This window comes from Sinohyriopsis cumingii, chromosome 5 (genome assembly GCF_028554795.1).
Source record: "Sinohyriopsis cumingii isolate HCF-2022 chromosome 5, ASM2855479v2, whole genome shotgun sequence".
Taxonomy (NCBI): Eukaryota; Metazoa; Mollusca; class Bivalvia; order Unionida; family Unionidae; genus Sinohyriopsis; species Sinohyriopsis cumingii.
This window is the reverse complement of record NC_142965.1, coordinates 62,459,342-62,481,967: the sequence shown is the minus strand read 5'-3', so window position 1 is coordinate 62,481,967 and position 22,626 is coordinate 62,459,342. Positions and strand designations below refer to the sequence as shown.

The 22,626-nt window shown below is 33.2% G+C and overlaps 1 protein-coding gene across 1 annotated transcript in view; it reads left to right on the top strand.

Annotated features, from left to right (window-relative positions):
* Nucleotides 1-22,626, top strand: part of LOC149799300 (cilium assembly protein DZIP1-like) — an 89,037-nt gene that overhangs the window by 14,618 nt on the left and 51,793 nt on the right. Inside the window, exons 2-9 of the mRNA XM_089958609.1 lie at nucleotides 1,233-1,508; nucleotides 3,951-4,022; nucleotides 6,544-6,609; nucleotides 8,785-8,922; nucleotides 10,045-10,272; nucleotides 12,522-12,608; nucleotides 15,619-15,828; nucleotides 20,737-20,844. Coding sequence (XP_089814735.1) covers nucleotides 1,233-1,508; nucleotides 3,951-4,022; nucleotides 6,544-6,609; nucleotides 8,785-8,922; nucleotides 10,045-10,272; nucleotides 12,522-12,608; nucleotides 15,619-15,828; nucleotides 20,737-20,844 — 1,185 coding nt within the window. The remainder of the gene's footprint in view (nucleotides 1-1,232; nucleotides 1,509-3,950; nucleotides 4,023-6,543; nucleotides 6,610-8,784; nucleotides 8,923-10,044; nucleotides 10,273-12,521; nucleotides 12,609-15,618; nucleotides 15,829-20,736; nucleotides 20,845-22,626) is intronic.

Here is a 22,626-nt window from a genome sequence, read left to right as displayed (position 1 = left end):
TACACTGGTATACTGGACCCAAACACTGTAAACAGTCTTTTCAATGGTATATTGGTCCCAAGCATTGATTTCATTACTGATGATAACAGTCATCACACTGGTATACTGTCCCCAAACACTGAGGGGCAGAAATTTAACATTATTTTTGTAGTATGCTGACCCTGTTAAAGGAGTTGCTGTCCGAGAAGGGTAAATTTGACCATACCAGTAATATCATTGATGGAGAGGGATTCTGGCCATAAATTACATGTGGCTACTTATCAGGGGTGCTCAGGAGGGGCAGTGCAGCAATCATATCTATCATGGTAATAAAGATGACCAAACAAAGTCACTCATTTAGCTGATTGATCTCATCCATTAAGCTTCCATTGTCTGGTTAATTTTATTTTGATCAATAGTGTTTTGGCAAAAGTGATCAATTAATGAGGTTTGACTTCTGTCAGAGCAGATCATTTAGAGGAAGCAAATTTCCATATTAGACTGTAAGAGATACCATACTTTAGTGTATTTGTATCTTATCAATAAATACCAGCAAAGTATATGTGGTACTAACTATGGAAGAGTCTGCTGCTTGGAACATGACCATTTTTATTTAAAAATTGTTCCAGTCTAATTGCAGATACAGCATATTAAGAACTTATAATACTGTACTTACAGATATTCATTTCAGAATTGCAATTTGTTAAATCTTTGGTACAAAGTAAATCAACTAAGGACACAAGTCATTACTGATTACAAAGTAGAACCTGTCATAAAGGCCACTTCATCTGTCCAAAGCACACTATCTCTCAATACATGTGGTCTCATGACAGGTTGTTACTCTGTCTATATAATCAATAATCTGTGTTTTGAAAATATGTAGCCTTGTCAAGACAGGTGGTCTCTCAAGACAGGTCTCAAAACAGTAATTGACAAATCTGTGCACTGAGGCTGATCTCTCAAGACAGGTGATCTCATGACAGATCTTAATTCTGTATAATTAATAAACTTGTATATTGAGAAACTGTACTGTCTCCCAAGACAGATCCTTACACTATAATTCAAATCTGAGCATTGAGATTGGTCTCTCTTGACAGGTGCTCTTTTACTAAAGTGGTCTTTCAAGGCAAATTTTACTTTATATGTAACAAGTAAACAGTACTGTCTTACAACTAGTAATGTTTGCATGTCATTCATCTTTTTCCGTATTACAAGATTTTTCACTACCTTACATCAACTATACATACTTTCAGATGTCTACACAGTACATGCAGCCTCCAATGATGCATTTTGGGGGACCATCTCAGTACTATGGAGGGGAAAGCAGCTATCCCAACAGTTATGCCAGTCAGCCTCCTGTTGCCCCTGGCACCAATGGAAAAAGTTTTGCCTTTAGAAAGAGATATGAGAGAGTGGACTGGAGAAAGATTGCATCCTTAGACATTGATAATGTGTCTAGAACACTTGACTTCAATTCTCTGCAAGAGAATATAATAAATATTACATTTTGTAACATAGAGGCAGAACTGGTAAGCATTTCATTGATTGATTGGGGGGTCTTGGGTGGATGTGTCTAAGGTGCTCACCTTTACAAATCACTTACAGTAAGTTAGTGAATGTAACATACACGTTTTCCAAGTTTTTCCCTATCACACACTCCCCCTGCTGCAACTGCTTCAGTGGCTAGTGGTTAGAGTGTCCGTCTCAGAAGCGGGAGATCATGGGTTCAAACCCCAGCCGAGCCATACCAGAGACTTACAAAAATGGTACTAACAGCTGCCTCACTAGGTGCTCAGCATTAAGAGGTTAGTGTTAGGACTGGTCGGCCTGATGTCAGGATAATGTGTCTGGGTGGGACATGATGCTACATGTCTGCAGCATGATGCCGCAGCGCTAGACATCACTATAAACTGCCACACTGCAGATATCATAGTGATATGACTGAAAAATTGTTAAAGCTACGTTAAAAATCCTAATCACACACACACACACATACACACACACACACACACACACACACACACACACACACACACACACACACACACACACACACACACACACACACACACACACACACACACACACACACACACACACACACACACACACACACACACACACACACACACACACACACACTCTCCCCCTGCAGGGTATACATTGTCCGTGTATCATACAATTTGATTTTTACTTGTATTGCCACGTTGTAATATTATTTTAATGAAACTCATTTCCTATTTGAAACAATGCAGCAAATTTGAAATAGTAAATGAGTCTAATGATAATTATATGGTTATGTATTTCATTTCATCTAAATTGTTCTGCTTTAGTCAATATAATAACAAGAAGACAAAATCAACATAATAAAATCAGCATCTTCAATTTAATAACTTACTAATTTATGAAGAGCTGCAGTGTTGTTGTGTTTACCAAAATCTTAAACTGCCATTGATATAATTTTGAATATGAACTTCAGTTTATTAGTGTCAGTAATATTAAAAAATGCATGATAAAAATATTGTTAATTAGAATTTCGGCATATTCCCTGTCTTAAAAAGCATCCATTATCTTGACTAGGCATGCTTTATTGACAGGTTGAAGTCTGTGATGATGTGTCTGACTCACTGTCTTAGTCAGATTCAGAGCTATACAAGTTGACTTCCAGAAAAATTTCCCATTTACGGAATCCATTGTGAATTGTCATGGTGTTATTCTTACCCAAGCTGTGTTATTCTTGCCCAAGTTGCCATGCCTTAATTGATGAGCTAAAATGTTTATTGTAAAATTAGAAGGCAATCATTTACATGCAGGTGATTATTATATTGATTTTGAATTAATGGATAGGTGCCTCTTTGTTCCAGCATTTAAAAAATGTGCATGTGGTGTCATCGTGAATGTTTGTGATGGCTTATAGTGAGGAAACTAATTTTGAATTTATGAAATTTGGTTGATTCACAACTCTGCTCAGTATGTCCTTTTATCAAGCAAGGATTGAACTTTAGACAGTATGTCTCTTTATCACACAATGATTGAACTTTAGTGTTTCAATGGTAAACAAAGAGAATGATTATAATGCAAACAAGCCAACACAGAATTTGGTAGTTTATTATTCTTTATGAAACCCTGCGGGTTATGTACATCCAGGCTAATCTAAGATATTTTTTACACACAACATAATACTGCAGGTAATAAATGAAGGCATGTTATACTTGGACCCATGTTATATTCACCAATTTATAATACATCTCACCTTTTTCTGCATGGGTTTGAGTCTCAGGTTGGCCATTGTTGAAAAGTGAGAAAGCTTACCAGTGGCTTACCATGGGTCAGTAATTCTTCCCAAGGTTTTCTCAGATTTTTCCTCCACCTTATATACTGGCTTCCATATATATAGCCTATCATGTGCTGAACAATGGTTTTAAACCCAGACACAAATTATAATTATTTGATTGATTAAGAATAGTTAGCTTTTACATTGTACTTTAATGGTTCTATCTTGTTGCCATTAGTGTAGCTGTCTTGTCATCCTTCTGCCCTTTTTCATTCTCTTTTCTATCATCACCCAGTTTTCAATCTTACAGACATGCAGGGAGTCTAAATATATTTTGCTCTTTTTGGTTTAGACTACATTTGTCATTTGTACAATTCAGCATGGATCTTATGTCACAGTGATATTTCTAAGTTATGTTGACAGAATGTTGCCAAACAGAATATCTGTTTCTTGCTAATGATTGCTTCAGTAGATTCTAATATTTCTCTCCAAATAGAGTTAGATTAATAAGATCTAATATGTTAAAATTTGATCTTTTTGTGACTTTAGTTTGTTCCATATGTTAGTAGTCTTCTGAACTTTTTTTTAAGGCTTGTCATTAACTTACAATTAGCTGTTTATGTTAAGCTCTTTTTATCTTAAAAAAATAAGTTTCAGATTCACTTTTATTTAAATTTGTATGGTTTGTCTATTACAGGATACAAGATTTGTGGATCCAAACTTTGTGAAGCTTTTCAAGTTAGCTCAGCTGACAATCGAATATTTATTGGTAAATTTTACAGTTGCATTTTGTAGACTTGACTCACTGGTCTGATGATCTTATCTACCATAATTTTTGCTAACTGCGCCTTCATTTGTTCCAAGAGATGAAGTGGAAGGAATCAGTATTTATTTTTCCCACATCCATAGTTTGTGACTTGTACATTTAAGCAACTCTGTGTATATTTTCCAGCCAATAATTGTTTTTTACTGGGAATTTATTTTTAAAAATATGTTTGAGAATCACTTATCTGTGGCAAATTAAGATGGTGTTAATTCATTTACTTTGGATAAAAAACATAGCAATGTGGGAAATAGCCATTACTCTTTTGTTGCACTTTGCTTTGTGCTTGAAGTTTCATGAAAACATCACCTGATTTGCAGCCATTTAACTGTGAACTGTTACAAAATGTCCTGTGAGAAATGTCTAATGAAAATACTTGTATCTTTGTTGAATTTTTGATGATAAATGAACAAATTTTAGAAAAAGTTATAGAGGTGATGTAGGCATTCAGAACTGACAATTTCAATAATGGATGTTACATTTTAGAATTTGATTATACATAACTTTTAAATGACATTTATTCACTTTATTTGGATCCACCTACATCCATATTCCTTTGGACGGATATTATTTACTCGTTATCAAAAAATGGCAAAATCAATAATAAAGTACATGGAGCTCAATCTAAATGTGTGATCCAGTACAAACTGGATTAAATGTAATGTGCTGTGATGTCAAAATGAATTTGCTCATGTTAAAAACAATTTTGTTTTACCCTGTTATTTGTTAAGATTGACCCAACATCCTCTTTTCTTGACCCAGTTTAGTACCTGGCCACCATTATAAAAGTCCAGAGTAATAAATAATATTTATCTGGAAGACTTTTGATGACATTTAAGGTGCAGAACATCCAAAAGATAGGATTGAACTTGCCATATCAGCTTTGGGTCAGTCCATAAAAAACAAATATGTATGGTTAGTTTTAAAACTTTATTGTGAACTGGTTAATTTATTGAACTTCCAGAACATTCATAAAAAGGTCCAGACCCAACCTTCCAGTGTGAGGGTTGTGAAGTTTTCAGCCTACTTGCAAGGTTGCCTAAGTCTGTATGTGTGGCTTTAATACTGCTATGACCATGTATTTTTGCATTTAAAAATATTTAAAGAACAATTAAGAATGGTTGATGTAGTTTTTACTCCAGAGTAGCTTCTAAACTAGGACCAACTGCAAACTGAATAGACCCAGATCTGCTAGTGTATAATGCGCATATCTAGGTATATTCAGTCTGTTAGAAGTAATCATTAGAACAAAACAATATAGACCCTGATCTGGTATTGTATTATGTGACAACAGTTCAGGGTCAGTATTGTGTGCAGTTGGAACCAGGTTATTAGTGAGTAGATATGGTAATGTTGCATCTTTATATAAATATATAAAAGAGTACCACCATATTTGAGTGGTTTTGCTTAGGAACAAAACTTAGACCTGTCTTGACTAAATTTGCAAAGAAAGATTTGATATGCTCCTTTGATTGGTTGAAGCAGTCAGATTAGTTCTATCAAATCGACCTCAGTAATAACTCTGTTTCTTTACAAAGTACTCATTTGATTGGTTAATATCAATTAATTGGCCAATATAATTGATTGTTTGCCTGTATTTAGTGTTACATAACATAAAATTTGAAGATGACTGGATGCTCTTTGATTGAAGAAAAAGAACAGGATGTAAAACGGGAATTTACATGGGACAGATTAAGAATGGAATGAAGAGTTAAAATTAATGGAGAAGACTCAAAGATGTTCGCCACCGCAATCCCACACTTCTCCCACCAGAGGCTTGTCCATGGACCCCATATTAGGGTCTAGCTGGCCCCGGGACACCTGGTCTATTTTTGCCTTTTTCATTATTTCAGTCTTTCATGTCTGAACAAAGAAGAGCTGTACAGTGGTATAAGTTTATATCAGTCTTGTGAGGATTCCCATAATCACTTTGTTGTATTAAGTGATTTTACATATCTTTGCAACAAATGTAAATATGATACTTTTTTAGGTATGTGAATTTATTCTGCACTAACTCTAATTTGTTGTGTGAATGATGATTTACAGTGCATACCCTTTATCCATCAATTGCTTTTGATCCCTTTTCAAATACTTCTGTTAGGGGATGTGTTTCTGGTACATACATTAGTTTGTCAAAGTACATCTATGATAAATTAGGACTGTCACATCATAACAAATGTAAACTTGAGAGAGAGTGGAAGTACATGTAACTGCAGCCTTTATATTAAAAAAATGATTTTTATTTTAGATAATTATGTACATTTGTGTGACAGGAATTATATGCCTGTCAGTAACTGGAAAGATATAAAGTTGCATCTTATGTTTTTAAAAACATAACAGATTCAGAGAAATGCAAGACATTTTAGATGGGAAAAAATCTTACTGAATTATCAAGTTCTTCTTGTGGAATTGTTTATGACGTGAAAGCGGAAATGGATAGTGGTCTAATAAATTATCTTTTTTTCAGCATTCCCAAGAATTTCTCACATTGAAGCTGACTGCTCTGGAGGATAAAGTGAAAACAGCTAATGAGGTACATGGTGACTACTCTCTGGGTTTGGTGGAGAAAGATATGAGATAATAATTCTTAACCACATTCAGAATCCATTGATTAGCATTGGTCCTAGTTCATGTTCATCTCACTTATGTTAGGACATGGTGTGACATGGCTATCACTTTCGTTTTCATTATGAGCAGTGGTGTTCTCTCTATTGCTGTTCTGACAGCCATAAATGTGTGTTGCATTATAAGCAGCATTGTCTTGTACCAAGGTAGGTTCAAGAGCAAAGCTACGTTCATGCCATAAATGGAATCCATGACTAGCATCACTAGAGTCATACACCTTTAGGCCTGCACTAACATCGCTAGAGTCAATATCACCATACACCTTTAGGCCTGCACTAGCATCACTAGAGTCAATATCACCATACACCTTTAGGCCTGCACTAGCATCACTAGAGTCAATATTACCATGCACCTTTAGGCCTGCATTATCATCATTAGAGTTAATATCACCATACACCTCTAGGCTTGCACTAGTATCACTAGAGTCAATATCACTATACACCTTTGGGCCTGCACCAGCATCACTATAGAATATCACAGTACAGCTTGAGGCCTGTACTAGCATTACTAGAGTTAATATCACCATACACCTTTGGGCCTGCGCTAGCATCACTAGAGAATATCACAATACAGCTTGAGGCTTACAGTAGCATCACTAGTAATGTTCATGGTGAGACATGCTCTTTTGCTAAACTTTTCATATGTAGATTTGTCTTCAAAATAAACACACCTTACATATTTGCACGATAGTACAAACATATGTATATCACAAACATTTAGAAAATCATAATGCATTGAGGTTTGTAACTCACTTCTGCGTAATTTATCCCAATCAAGGGGACTCTGGCATTTTCTTATAGAGGTTAACAGCTGCTCATATTGTGTACATGTAATATCGAATCAGTTACAAAAAAGTCTGAGTAACAGATTAGTGTATTTTTGTTGTGACAGTGCTCAAGAAAAATGACATTTTTAAGCAGAGGACCAGGGCTAATGATTTTTAAAAACTCACAAGCTCAGACTCAAATTTCGCAAGGCAAGACTCAAACTTCCATATGCCCAAAATTACCCTCTTCTTTTTACTTATTTGTCACACAACATTGCAATTACTTAAAATGTGAAAAGATAAAAACAAAATTATATTAAATTGACTTGTGTGTTTATCTGTATCTCAATATATTTTATGTCAATCAATGTTTTCATTCACCTCCTCTTTACACTTTTGATGTTGTTCATTGGTACTGCCTAATATGTTTGTACAGTGTTGCATTACACTACTGTAAGCATGAACATGGGACAGGTCAGTTATTATTCATTAAGCTTGAACTTGAAACTTCTTGAACAACACAATAGCAGTTAAACATGACAAAGAAATCAAAATACTAATAAGTATTTCTTAGTCAGTTTTTCTTTCTAGCTCATCTACATCAAAAGAATTTATAATCAAAGACTCAAAAGCCATCATAATCGACATTTGCTAATTCTTTTACTTTAATACCTCGAAAAACATCCTGAATTTGGCCTAAACTCTCCAGATTACGACAATACAGTATTCCATTTACTGCTTGTTTCTTATACATGCTAGCCTTAATTTCATTACTAGGACACATGTCATTGCAATGGTTGCAATGACTGCGGGAATAGTTCTGGTACCCACTAGACTGATTCTGCTGGTTTCTGTAATGCAAAACAGTATTTTGTCCAACCTCTGTTAGTATGTTAAAGCCAAATGAACAATAATTATAACCCAGGTACTCTGTTCCTCCATCATAGGTTACATGCTTCGCTTTGTACACAAAGTTGTATGCGTTTGATAGAAGTATGATAAGTAGATAGTCTTTATAAGGGTAAGGGGCATAAATGGGAATAAATATTAATAACTTCCTAGTCTTTCAACATCTGTATAATAAATTTCCACAATTCATCAGTGCGATTTAAGTTTTCTTGGGCAATTTTTTTTTCTTCAAGCCTGATGGTCACCTTGCTGATAATACGAGAGGGTCCTGATCTAAATTAGAGGGGTCCCAGGCATCAGTCTGTTGGATATATTGAGAAGTGTGTGATAATTACAGAAGCAAAATTATAGTACCACACAGGCAATTATTCAGAAAGAAAATATCTCATTTCTGGCTGTTTATTTTAGGATCATGAAAAGACCAAAAAGACTGTGGAAGACCTCAACAGAGAGTTGACAGAAGTGAAGAAAGAAAGCCACAAGAGAAAGAAGTTATTGATTGCCCAACAGCAACTAATTCATGCTGGCTCAGGAAGTTATAATAAGGTCTGTGAAGATAGTCACTAACTAAGAAAACTTTTTTAATGAGTTATTAATACAATATTGCTTGTTAATATTAGGTTATGCTGTAACCTTAAAGAAAAATATATAATGTGCAATCACACATCCTGTAATAAACATAGTGTTTATGAATTAGTTCACTGTTTCAGAGTTTGTTTTAGTTTAATTTTCACCTGAAATAATTAGAATACAAAGAAGAAAAGAAGTAATGGGTTCCTCCCCTATCATGGCTATCACCACTGAAGCCCATGTGTCACTTCTTCAGCCAGTAATTTGGTGTATATGTTTGTGTATGTGTATGTGTGTGTGTGTGTATATATATATATGTGTGTGTGTGTGTGTGTGTGTGTGTGTGTGTGTGTGTTATATCTTAACAATAGTCTTCTAGAAAGATGAATTTTTAACTTGAAGATATATAACATAAATTTGCACTTTAAGACTACTGTTTGATATGTGCATGAAAGAACATGCATGTTTTGTTTGGAGTTAGCAGAAAGAGCAAGCTTGATTTGGTGTAGGGATATTTCTTGGCCAACAGGCAAAGGTTTATTCATTCACCATATCAAACACGTTTTTTCCTGACTTTAAACAAATCACTTATTTGGGTTCTGTATTTATTTACCTTCCTTTTGAATGCTTCGGAAACATTTTTAGATATTAAACAGAGTGAATGGAATTACAGATAAAATGGGATTTATGAACATTCCATTTGCACATAAAAGAATGTCAGCACACAGAAGTCTGTGATATGCTTAACCAGTTCCAATCTGTGAGTGTGATATGGAAATATTGATTAAACATTCATATCCAATGGCAAATCAGTCATTTAATATTAAATGGGCATATAATAATGATATTTCATTCCAATGTCCATATTGTACAAATGGGTATGTAGTAATGATATTTTCGTTCTATTGTCCATATTGTACAAATGGGTATGTATTAATGATATTTTCATTGCAGTGTCCATATTGTACAAATGGGTATGTAGTAATGATATTTTCATTGTAGTGTCCATATTGTATGAATGTGTATGTAGTAATGATATTTTCATTGCAGTGTCCATCTTGTACAAATGGGTATGTATTAATGATATTTTCATTGCAGTGTCCATATTGTACAAAAGCCTTCCTCAACAGTTCCTTCCTAACTTCACACATAAACCGAAGACATGCCGAATATTTTGGTAGTCACATTTCTCCATCCTCAGACCAAAGAGAGTTTTCACCTAACAGAGAGCTTGAAGCAGAGCTTCAGGAGGTTAAGGAAAAACTAAAGATGAGAGAATCTCAGCTCCAAGAGGAAAGGAGGGCAAGGAGATCAGAGCAGAGAAGGGTGCATATAGCAACTTATTTTATTAGCTCACAAAGGAAAGGTCAGATGAGCATTTAATGTAGTCTTTTGTCTGTTATACATCATCTATTCTCCATCTGTCTGTAAACACTTGACTGTGATGATTCTGGAGGCTTCATTTTTTATTAGGTTTGGTATGTAAGCTTAAATTATCAAGACTGCATATGAATTTACTCATGAGCAACGTCAGTGCATATTACTGAGGTGATCTGAACTTGTGAATGCCGTAGAGGCCACATTTTTTATCTGATCTGGTATGCAAGTCTGTATTACTGAGCAACATCCACTTACCAGGATCTCAGTGGGTTCCAAACTACAATTCTATAGCATGGGGCAAGGAGGGGCCAAATAATCATGCTGACTGCACAGATCAACTGCCCTTATCATGTCAAATGAATATGTGTATGAATGGTGCAATGAACAATTTCTAAGTTATGAATCAGGGCTTAATCCCAAGGCAGTGAGAGATCAAGGGGAAAATACTGGTTGTGTAAATGACATGTCATTTCATGGCAAGATATTATTCCTATATGTATGGTCTTTGAAAGAAGATAATATCTGCATTAGCAGACAATGTATCAACTATGTGCTGAGTTTTTCTTTCTCCATTAGAGTTTTAATATGTGTGTGAGGTTGACATATATGAAGCATAAGGTGAGTGATATCAGGCCCTTTTGGGTCGCTATTTTATGACTTTAGTTTTGTTATGTCCCCACCAAATCTGCTGTGAGCCATGTAGTGTTACCCATTTCTGTATTATATTACATCATGTTCCATTGGTTGCAAATTTTGTTTCTGCTCTCAGTAACTTTTGAAGGATTTCATTGATTAAAATAAAATATGGCATATGGATTCACTCAGAAGAGACCTGGGTCAGGTTCAATATTCACCTTTTTTTGACAAAAATTATTTGAGTTTTGGCTACTGTTTGACATTAAATTTTTCCAATCAATTGCCACATATTGGTGGGGGCATCTATGTGCTCTGGAACCATTTCAAGCTTTGTCTGCAATGGCAGGTATGTCATTTCTGGCAACATCAATTCAAAGGCATTGCCTTCCGTTTTCTCAAGGTCATGTCACATGCTTGGAATCCTTGTTCTTAATTTATTCAGTAATCCAGAAATAACTGCATATGATAAGTATCACAGACTGTTGTCATTTTTTTTGTGCCTCTTTCCAGTCATTTTACATTGCATAAGTATCCAGCTTGGCTGAAAGGCTTTTTGTGTCTGTTTTCAGTCATTTTATTTTGAATAAGCATCCACTTTGGCTAGAACTTTTTTTGTTTCCAGTCTGTTTTCATTGAATAAGCATTCAGTTTGGCTAAAAGGTTTTTTGTGTCTGTTTTTTGTCATTTTACATTTAGTCTGTTTCTATTCATTTTACATAAATAAGCATTTACTTTGGCTAGTAGGTTTTTTGTGTCTGTTTCCAGTCATTCTACATTGTGTGTTTTCAGCAATTTACATTGTGTCTGTTTCCAGTCATTTTACATTGTGTCAGTTTTTATTAATTTACATTGTGTCTGTTTCCAGTCATTTTATGTTGAATCCACATTGAAGGTTTTGGAAACTGGTACAACTACTCCTAGTCTCTGTCGTCGACATCTAACTTGTATAAATAGGATATGACATATGTGTTCCTTGAGACAATAGGTCAAAGTTATAATGACTGGATAGACACTGACTATGTTATAATGTTACACATTGAAGCTGGAACATATATTTGTTTTCTTTCCACTCCAGGGTGAAGCAGATATATAACTATCCTAAATTTAGGTTGTTTGTTTTAAAATTCATGTTTTATGTTAAGTTCTTTAACTTATATCAAGACATATGAGAGGGAGCAATAAGAAAGTAATAAAAGCAGTAAGAGACGTGGCCAGTGATATTGTTTTGATAAAAAAATTTAAATGAGCATTAGATCGTGTCAGACTTTATGCTGTATTTAGATGTATTATTTGATTATAAAGTCCAGTCTGCTTTAAATTTCACTTGTATTATGAATAACCTCTCTTAAACAGACACTTTTCAAGGTCCTTCTGGTTGCTTGAAACTGGCATGATTATACCTACATTGCCATATAAGCTGATGCCAGCTACATACATTTTCAACTGCTCGGCTATTGTAGTACCCCTCAAATGATTGTTGTTTTTTTTTTAGAATAATAAAAATTGATTACTTTGAAATGAAATTATTTGTTAGTTTTATTTTATTTTTTTCAATGCAGAGCCCTGATGTAGATGAAAGAACCAGACAAGAAGTTGTACAGAAGGAGGAAGAGACACCTGTTGTCAGAGTGCATGGAGAGGAAAAGGTATAAGATATATGTATGGACATGGCAAGTTACAGTTAGTTTTATCACTTCCTAATTTTTTACTGTTTGTTGTGTCATGTTCAGCCACAAAAAAAATAAAACAGACATTCACAGTGACACTACACAGCATTACATTGTCTAAGGATAAAACAGACATTCACAATGACACTACACAGCATTACTTTGTCTAAGGATAAAACAGACATTCACAGTGATACTACAAAGAATTACATTGTCTAAGGATAAAACAGACATTCACAGTGATACTACAAAGAATTACTATGTCTAAGGATAAAACAGACATTCACAGTGATACTACAAAGAATTACTTTGTCTAAGGATAAAACAGACATTCACAGTGATACTACAAAGAATTACTTTGTCTAAGGATAAAACAGACATTCACAGTGATACTACAAAGAATTACTTTGTCTAAGGATAAAACAGACATTCACAGTGATACTACAAAGAATTACTTTGTCTAAGGATAAAACAGACATTCACAGTGATACTACAAAGAATTACTTTGTCTAAGGATAAAACAGACATTCACAGTGATACTACAAAGAATTACTTTGTATAAGGATAAAACAGAATTCACAGTGATACTACAAAGAATTACTTTGTCTAAGGATAAAACAGACATTCACAGTGATACTACAAAGAATTACTTTGTCTAAGGATAAAACAGACATTCACAGTGATACTACAAAGAATTACTTTGTCTAAGGATAAAACAGACATTCACAGTGATACTACACAGAATTACTTTGTCTAGGGATAAAACATTGTGAAACCTTTAAATACTTTAATCTCAGGAAACCAAAATCTAAAAACTGAATCATTCTTTTAGTCCTGACTTTTTATATACTTTTTTAGTTGTAATGGACCTTAACTCCAACATCTGAAACTAGTTTACTCTGAAAACCACAAGAAATGTTTGGGCTCAAATGTCAGTTTGACATCAGTCCTCACCAAAATGAGCCCCCATAAAACCAAAACTTAATTAGAGCATGTAATTGGCCAGTGGTCTTTAAACACCAAATGACCCCAAAAAAATTCCAGAATTTGATTAGTGCATGTAATTGGCCAGTGGTCTTTAAACACCAAATGACCCCCAACAAATTCCAAAATTTGATTAGTGCATGTAATTGGCCAGTGGTCTTTAAACACCAAATGACCCCAAAAAATTCCAAAATTTGATTAGTGCATGTAATTGGCCAGTGGTCTTTAAACACCAAATGACCCCCAACAAATTCCAAAATTTGATTAGTGCATGTAATTGGCCAGTGGTCTTTAAACACCAAATGACCCCCAACAAATTCCAAAATTTGATTAGTGCATGTAATTGGCCAGTGGTCTTTAAACACCAAATGACCCCAAAAAATTCCAAAATTTGATTAGTGCATGTAATTGGCCAGTGGTCTTTAAACACCAAATGACCCCCAAAAAATTCCAAAATTTGATTAGTGCATGTAATTGGCCAGTGGTCTTTAAACACCAAATGACCCCCAAAAAATTCCAAAATTTGATTAGTGCATGTAATTGGCCAGTGGTCTTTAAACACCAAATGACCCCAAAAAATTCCAAAATTTAATTAGAGCATGTAATTGGCCAGTGGTCTTTAAACACCAAATGACCCCCAAAAAATTCCAAAATTTGATTAGTGCATGTAATTGGCCAGTGGTCTTTAAACACCAAATGACCCCAAAAAATTCCAAAATTTGATTAGTGCATGTAATTGGCCAGTGGTCTTTAAACACCAAATGACCCCAAAAAATTCCAAAATTTGATTAGTGCATGTAATTGGCCAGTGGTCTTTAAACACCAAATGACCCCAAAAAAATTCCAAAATTTAATTAGTGCATGTGATTGGCCAGTGGTCTTTAACCAGCCTTAGCCAGGTTGAGTAAAATAAAACCCAAAATAGAAACACATGGTAATACGTTTTAGTCTTAATCTTCACAGATATCAGTTGTAAAAGTTACCTGTCTTTAGGTGGGTTATTAAAATAGATATATAAACATTTACCATGTGTGTGAGAGGGCACATAATCACATCTCTCATTTTTAGATAAATGTAAAGAAACTGGTAAATAAACAATTCCACAAAATTGTAAATATTGACTTGATGGAGTTTGGTCTTGACAGGTTTCACATTAAAAACTAAAGCAATTTCTTTTTTACTGCATTTAAATTAAAACAGAAAAGAAGTATTATTCTTATCATATGAGAAAAGCAATTATTTTTGTCCATGCTTCATAATTTTCTTTTTCTTTTATTTCATGACTAGTTATATCAAAAAGTAAATTTCAGTGTGCAGTTGACAAATAACTTTTTTTACATAAAGTTTAAATGACAGAATGTAAACTTTCTTGAATTGGTGATTTGTTAAAAGAGTTTGCATAACAATATCACAATGGATATGAAAGGTGTTGAATGTCAGATTCTTTTTGATTCAGAGTTTTATATTACCAACATTATGATTAAGTCCGTTCCTATAAAATATACCTGGGACTTGATATGAAGTCCTTGAGTAATCAGAGTGGGACCCAGGGAAGGTACTTTCAGTGTGGAATAGTCACCTGTAGATGTAGAATTTTGTATCATTTACTTATGAACTCCCTGAGTAATCAGAGTAGCCTAGCACACGTTTTAAAAATTGCCATCGCTGGGTACCATGTATATTTAAATGGAATCGCCAATATTAGACTCCAATTTCCTTTATTTCCCAGTAATATCCGACAGATCTGTTGCACCTGTTTAACTTGAGTATTAATGTAGGGAGAAATATTTGTTTTATTTTTAATTTAAAATTTATTTGAATGACCAGATAGACTCCAATTTAATTTATTATTTAGTTTTCTTTTAATAATATCAAGAACATGATTGCTTGTTCACAATTTCTGAAGATATTTGAAAAAGTATATTGTATTTCATACTTTTGATTAGACATGTGCTGAACATCAAGGATAGAGACAAATCGCAATAAATTTTGAATTCTGTTTTAGACTGACAAAGAGAAAACAACAGCGATGTTCATGAAGGAGATAAAAGAGATGTCAGAGAAGCTACAAGCTTCAGAGCAAGTAATTGCTGAGATAAAATATGGGAGACGGTCTAACCTTGGAGAGCTTCAGGATGATGTGGATAATGAGAAGGAACTGCTGCAGAAACAGCGGGAAGAGGTGGCAATGATACGAGAACAGCTGAAGGACCAGGTTTGTCTTAAAATTCCAATGTTCAGAAAAAAACTGGAATGATGACTTTTATTGTCAAGCTCGCATTAATAGAAAAGCATGACATGGCAGTCATTGTCAGCAGTTTTGTTAAAAAGTTTGGAAATATTTTGGTTTTTTTATGTTACATAGCCCTTTATTTATTGTCTTCATTCTAGTTATGTCTCATTATTCAAAACAAAGTCAACTCATTTATTGTGATGCATTTTCTCACATCTTTGAACTTGGATGAACAGTGATGATCGTGTTTTCCATTTTAAAGCATGTTTCTCTTGACCTGAACCTTATTTTCCTTGATTTGATTTGTTTTTGTCATCTCCAATCCAGTTTTTATATAATGGTCTGTCCAACCCCATTCCACAATAATTTAACTGTATAAAGATGATTCTTGTAATAATATTTATTTCATGTTACTTAACAGACAATCATTGTAAAGAGCATTCTGATTGGTCAAAAGTTTATACTCCTCCAGTGAATATCTGTGTTTTAGAAACAGAAGGAAATAAGCATGATGCCAAATATGGCATCGCTCATTATCAATAAAATGGGAATGGCTTGAACGCAAAGCCAATGGGAATGTAGTTGATCAATTTGTAATTTGTGATCTTTATTGAACTACTATTACCAACTCTACATCTAATCTGTGTAATAAAGAGCTGGACCAATATGATTTGGAAGTTAGAAGATTCCAAACTGATTCCCTTCCAGAATTTAAAAAGGAACAGTGTATAGATCACAGGTGGGGAAGTAATGATACTGTTGCCAGATACCTGTGCCTGTTAAAGATGGTCATGTCTTCACAAATTATTTTATGCCACACAAGTAAAGCCATCTTTTGGTGTCATGAATGAGATCAGTGATTCCAAATCAAGGCAGATAAACATAGAAACCTGCAACTCAGTACAGAACATAAAATAAGGTCTAAAGGCATCAGCAAAAAGTGCAATACGGTATTTTAAGAGAGATTTCTTACATGAGAGGGCAGATGCAGCCCTTTGTTAGAATATGTGATATGCATACTGCATGCAGACAATACAAGGAGGAGCTTAAAAGGAATAAAACTCTTGTTGAGAATGAAAAGGAAAATTTGAACATTGTGCCCATAAAAACAGTGGCTCCAAAAGGAAAGCAAAAGAAATATTTGCCAAAAGGCTGCAAAAAAGCAAGATTAGCGCATCTGTATGCACAGGTTGTGTCCAATGGGAGAAGAAAAAAGTGAACTTATGTCAATATTTTTGTACAGTTGATGTAGATAATTAAAAATCCTTACAGTGAAAGGGGAAAGGAAAGAGATTAGTTAATGAGAAAATTGTGATATACATGTAATATGTTGCAAAAATTAACAAATTATTGTGAATGAATTACTGTGCAAACACTGATATGCACATTAATAAATTAAGCACTAATATTATTTTAGAACAAGTTGATGTGACAATGAACATTCTGAAATTCTTTAATTATTGCTTACAATTGGGTAAGTTTTGTTATTTTCCGGATGATTTGGTTATTGGAATGAAGTAACAACTTTTCAACATATGATAATAAGGTTTACCAGGAGCAGTTTTGTATGCTTCCTAAGTATAAAATGCATTTAGGCTTGAGCACTAAAGACTCTAGGATCTCCTGATCATGGTTGCTGCCCCTTAGCGTCTGCTGGGGGAGGACCTCCAGACCATGGTTCACAATTTTGATAATGTTTACATTGATTGCTTGATAATTAATTTCTACATGGACTACTTGATAATTAATGTTTACATTGATTCCTTGATAATTAATGTTTACATTGATTGCTTGATAATAATGTTTACATGGACTACTTGATAATTAATGTTTACATTGATTCCTTGATAATTAATGTTTACATTGACTGTTTGATAATTAATGTTTACATTGACTGCTTGATAATTAATATTTACATTGACTGCTTGATAATTAATGTTTACATTGACTGCTTGATAATAATGTTTACATGGACTACTTGATAGGTAATGTTTACATTGATTCCTTGATAATTAATGTTTACATTGACTGTTTGATAATTAATGTTTACATTGACTGCTTGATAATTAATATTTACATTGACTGCTTGATAATTAATGTTTACATTGACTGCTTGATAATAATGTTTACATGGACTACTTGATAAGTAATGTTTACATTGATTCCTTGATAATTAATGTTTACATTGACTGTTTGATAATTAATGTTTACATTGATTCCTTGATAATTAATGTTTACATTGACTGCTTGATAATAATGTTTACATGGACTACTTGATAGGTAATGTTTACATTGATTCCTTGATAATTAATGTTTACATTGACTGTTTGATAATTAATGTTTACATTGACTACTTGATAATTAATGTTTACATTGATTCCTTGATAATTAATGTTTACATTGATTCCTTGATAATTAATGTTTACATTGACTGTTTGATAATTAATGTTTACATTGACTACTTGATAATTAATGTTTACATTGATTCCTTGATAATTAATGTTTACATTGATTCCTTCATAATTAATGTTTACATTGACTACTTGATAAGTAATGTTTACATTGATTCCTTGATAATTAATGTTTACATTGACTGTTTGATAATTAATGTTTACATTGACTACTTGATAATTAATGTTTACATTGATTCCTTGATAATTAATGTTTACATTGATTCCTTGATAATTAATGTTTACATTGACTGTTTGATAATTAATGTTTACATTGACTACTTGATAATTAATGTTTACATTGATTCCTTGATAATTAATGTTTACATTGATTCCTTCATAATTAATGTTTACATTGATTCCTTGATAATTAATGTTTACATTGACTGTTTGATAATTAATGTTTACATTGACTGCTTGATAATTAATATTTACATTGACTGCTTGATAATTAACGTTTACATTGACTGCTTGATAATAATGTTTACATGGACTACTTGATAGGTAATGTTTACATTGATTCCTTGATAATTAATGTTTACATTGACTGTTTGATAATTGATGTTTACATTGACTGCTTGATAATTAATATTTACATTGACTGCTTGATAATTAATGTTTACATTGACTGCTTGATAATAATGTTTACATGGACTACTTGATAAGTAATGTTTACATTGATTCCTTGATAATTAATGTTTACATTGACTGTTTGATAATTAATGTTTACATTGATTCCTTGATAATTAATGTTTACATTGACTGCTTGATAATAATGTTTACATGGACTACTTGATAGTTAATGTTTACATTGATTCCTTGATAATTAATGTTTACATTGACTGTTTGATAATTAATGATTACATTGACTACTTGATAATTAATGTTTACATTGATTCCTTGATAATTAATGTTTACATTGATTCCTTGATAATTAATGTTTACATTGACTGTTTGATAATTAATGTTTACATTGACTACTTGATAATTAATGTTTACATTGATTCCTTGATAATTAATGTTTACATTGATTCCTTCATAATTAATGTTTACATTGACTACTTGATAAGTAATGTTTACATTGATTCCTTGATAATTAATGTTTACATTGACTGTTTGATAATTAATGTTTACATTGACTACTTGATAATTAATGTTTACATTGATTCCTTGATAATTAATGTTTACATTGATTCCTTCATAATTAATGTTTACATTGATTCCTTGATAATTAATGTTTACATTGACTGCTTGATGATTAATGTTTACATTGATTTTTTGCTTGATAATTAATGTTTATATGGACTTGATAATTAATGTTTACATTGATTCCTTGATAATTAACGTTTACATTGACTGTTTGATAATTAATGTTTACATTGATTGCTTGATAATTAATGTTTACATGGACTACTTGATAATTAATGTTTACATTGATTCCTTGATAATTAATGTTTACATTGATTCCTTGATAATTAATATTTACATTGCTTGATAATTAATGTTTACATTGACTGCTTGATAATTATTGTTTATACTGACTGCTTGATAATTAATATTTACACTGACTGCTTGATAATTAATATTTACATTGAATGCTTGATAATTAATATTTACATTGACTGATTGATAATTAATGTTTATATTGACTAATTGATAATTAATATTTACATTGGCTGCTTGATAATTAATGTTTATACTGTCTGTTTGATAATTAATATTTACATTGACTGCTTGATAATTATTGTTTATACTGACTGCTTGATAATTAATATTTACATTGACTGCTTGATAATTAATATTTACATTGACTACTTGATAATTAATATTTACATTGACTGATAATTAATGTTTATATTGACTGATTGATAATTAATATTTACATTACTTGATAATTAACATTTATATTGACTGCTTGATAATTATGTTTACATTGACTGCTTGATAATTAATATTTACATTGACTGCTTGATAATTAATGTTTATACTGTCTGTTTGATAATTAATATTTACATTGACTGCTTAATAATTATTGTTAATACTGATTACTTGATAATTAATATTTACATTAACTGCTTGATGGTTCGAGTCTCGGATTCAGCTAATGCGGGTATGTGAGAAAGCTTGCCAGTAGCTTCTCGTGGGTCGGTGGTTCTTTCTGGGGTTTTCCCGGGTTCTTCCTCCACCATTAATACTGGCCGCCATGAATAGCCAATCGTGTGCTGAAAAATGGCGTTAAACCCCACAACAACAACAACAACAACAACTGCTTGATAATTAACATTTACATTGACTGATTGACAATTAATGTGTACATTTTGGAGTTCTTGGCTGCTGAATACAAACAATCTTGAGCTCAAACTCAGTCCCACAAATCTTGAGATTTCTGGGTCCATTGTTCTTCTTTAATTTTTTCTCTATTACCTTTCCATATTTATAGTTGAGCAAAGTTGAGGATATGGTGAATTCCAAGTTAAACAGCCAGGATATGAAGTGGAACAAGAAGGTGCAGAAACTAAAGCAACAACATGCTGGGGATCTAAAAGAGGTAATTTTGTTTATAAGGGGATGCCATTTGGCATGAATTCTTAGCGGTGCAAACATTGTAGAAAGTTTCTTACCTTAGTGTAAAATCACACAGAAAAATCGCCACCAAAATATATACATCTCTCTTGATCAGCAGTAGCTAAAATGTAACTAAAATTAAAATTCAGTTTTTAAACAAATCACAAAATATATAAATTTAAAAAATATCCAGTATATATAACTGTCATTTGTAACATATAACTTAGCTTACAAGTTTTTGAAAATATTTATAAGGGCAACTTAATTTACTCCCAAAATGTTATTATTGTAACTAGAGGGAAGAGATACTGTTGATTTATTCAGGTTTATGCTCTGATGTGGCTCTGGACCCCAAATCCCCAATTTACTTTCTTCAGTTCCTCCTTCTTTGAGAAAGATCATAATACAATTCAAAGTTGCATGGTAGTATATATGAAGATTATGTCAACCAGTTATCTTGCAAAAAGGCTACTTTTAATACATTGTTAAAATTGTAATTAATTATCAGTAATTCATGAAATAGGATATCTAGAGACTAGAAGTAAGTCATATGTTTCTCTTGGTTTGGTTTGGTTCGGTGTTTTATGGCACTGCAACATAAGTATGTTACATAGTGCTGAGGCAATTGAAGTAAAGTGCCTTATCCAAGGATGCACCATTGTAATTGGATGGACTGAGGTAGAATTTGAACCCACAACCTTTTGGTCATGAATCTGGCTTGGTATCTGCTGAGCCACTATGATTTTCTTCATTTTCTGCATTAGGGGCCAACCATTTAACTTTCACAGTTGGTGAGCCTGGAAATTGTTTTGAAAAAAGTATTGAAGACCCCTAGATGGCTTGAAAAAATATTGGATACCCCTAGATTGCTTGAAATAATGTTGGAATATTGGAGACCCCTAGATGGCTTGAAAAGATATTGGAACCCCTAGATGGCTTAAAAAATATTGGAAACCCCTAGATGGCTTGAAAAAGTATTGGAGACCTGTTGATGGCTTGAAAAAGTATTGAAAACCCCTAGATGTCTTGAGAAAATATTGGGGACCCCTAGATGGCTTGAAGAAATATTGAAGACCCCTTGATAGATGGCTTGAAAGCATATTGGAGAGCCCTAGATGGCTTGAAAAAGTATTGGAGACTCCTAGATGGCTTGAAATGATCTTGGAGACCCCTAGATGGCTTGAAAAAGTAATGGAGACCCCTGGATGGATTTAATTTTTTTTTTAATATTGGAGACCCCTAGAAGGCTTGAAAAAATATTGGTGGAGACCCTTAGATGGCTTGAGAAAAGTATTGGAGACCTGTTGATGGCTTGAAAAAGTATTGAAGACCCGTAGATGGCTTGAAAAAGTATTGAAGACCCGTAGATGGCTTGAAAAAGTATTGAAGACCCATAGATGGCTTGAAAAAGTATTGAAGACCCATAGATTTCTTGAATAAGTATTGAAGACCCGTAGATGGCTTGAAAAAGTATTGAAGACCCATAGATGGCTTGAAAAAGTATTGAAGACTTGTTGATGGCTTGAAAAAGTATTGAAGACCCATAGATTTCTTGAATAAGTATTGAAGACCCGTAGATGGCTTGAAAAAGTATTGAAGACTTGTTGATGGCTTGAAAAAGTATTGAAGACCCGTAGATGGCTTGAAAAAGTATTGAAGACCCGTAGATGGCTTGAAAAAGTATTGAAGACTTGTTGATGGCTTGAAAAAGTATTGAAGACCCATAGATTTCTTGAATAAGTATTGAAGACCCATAGATGGCTTG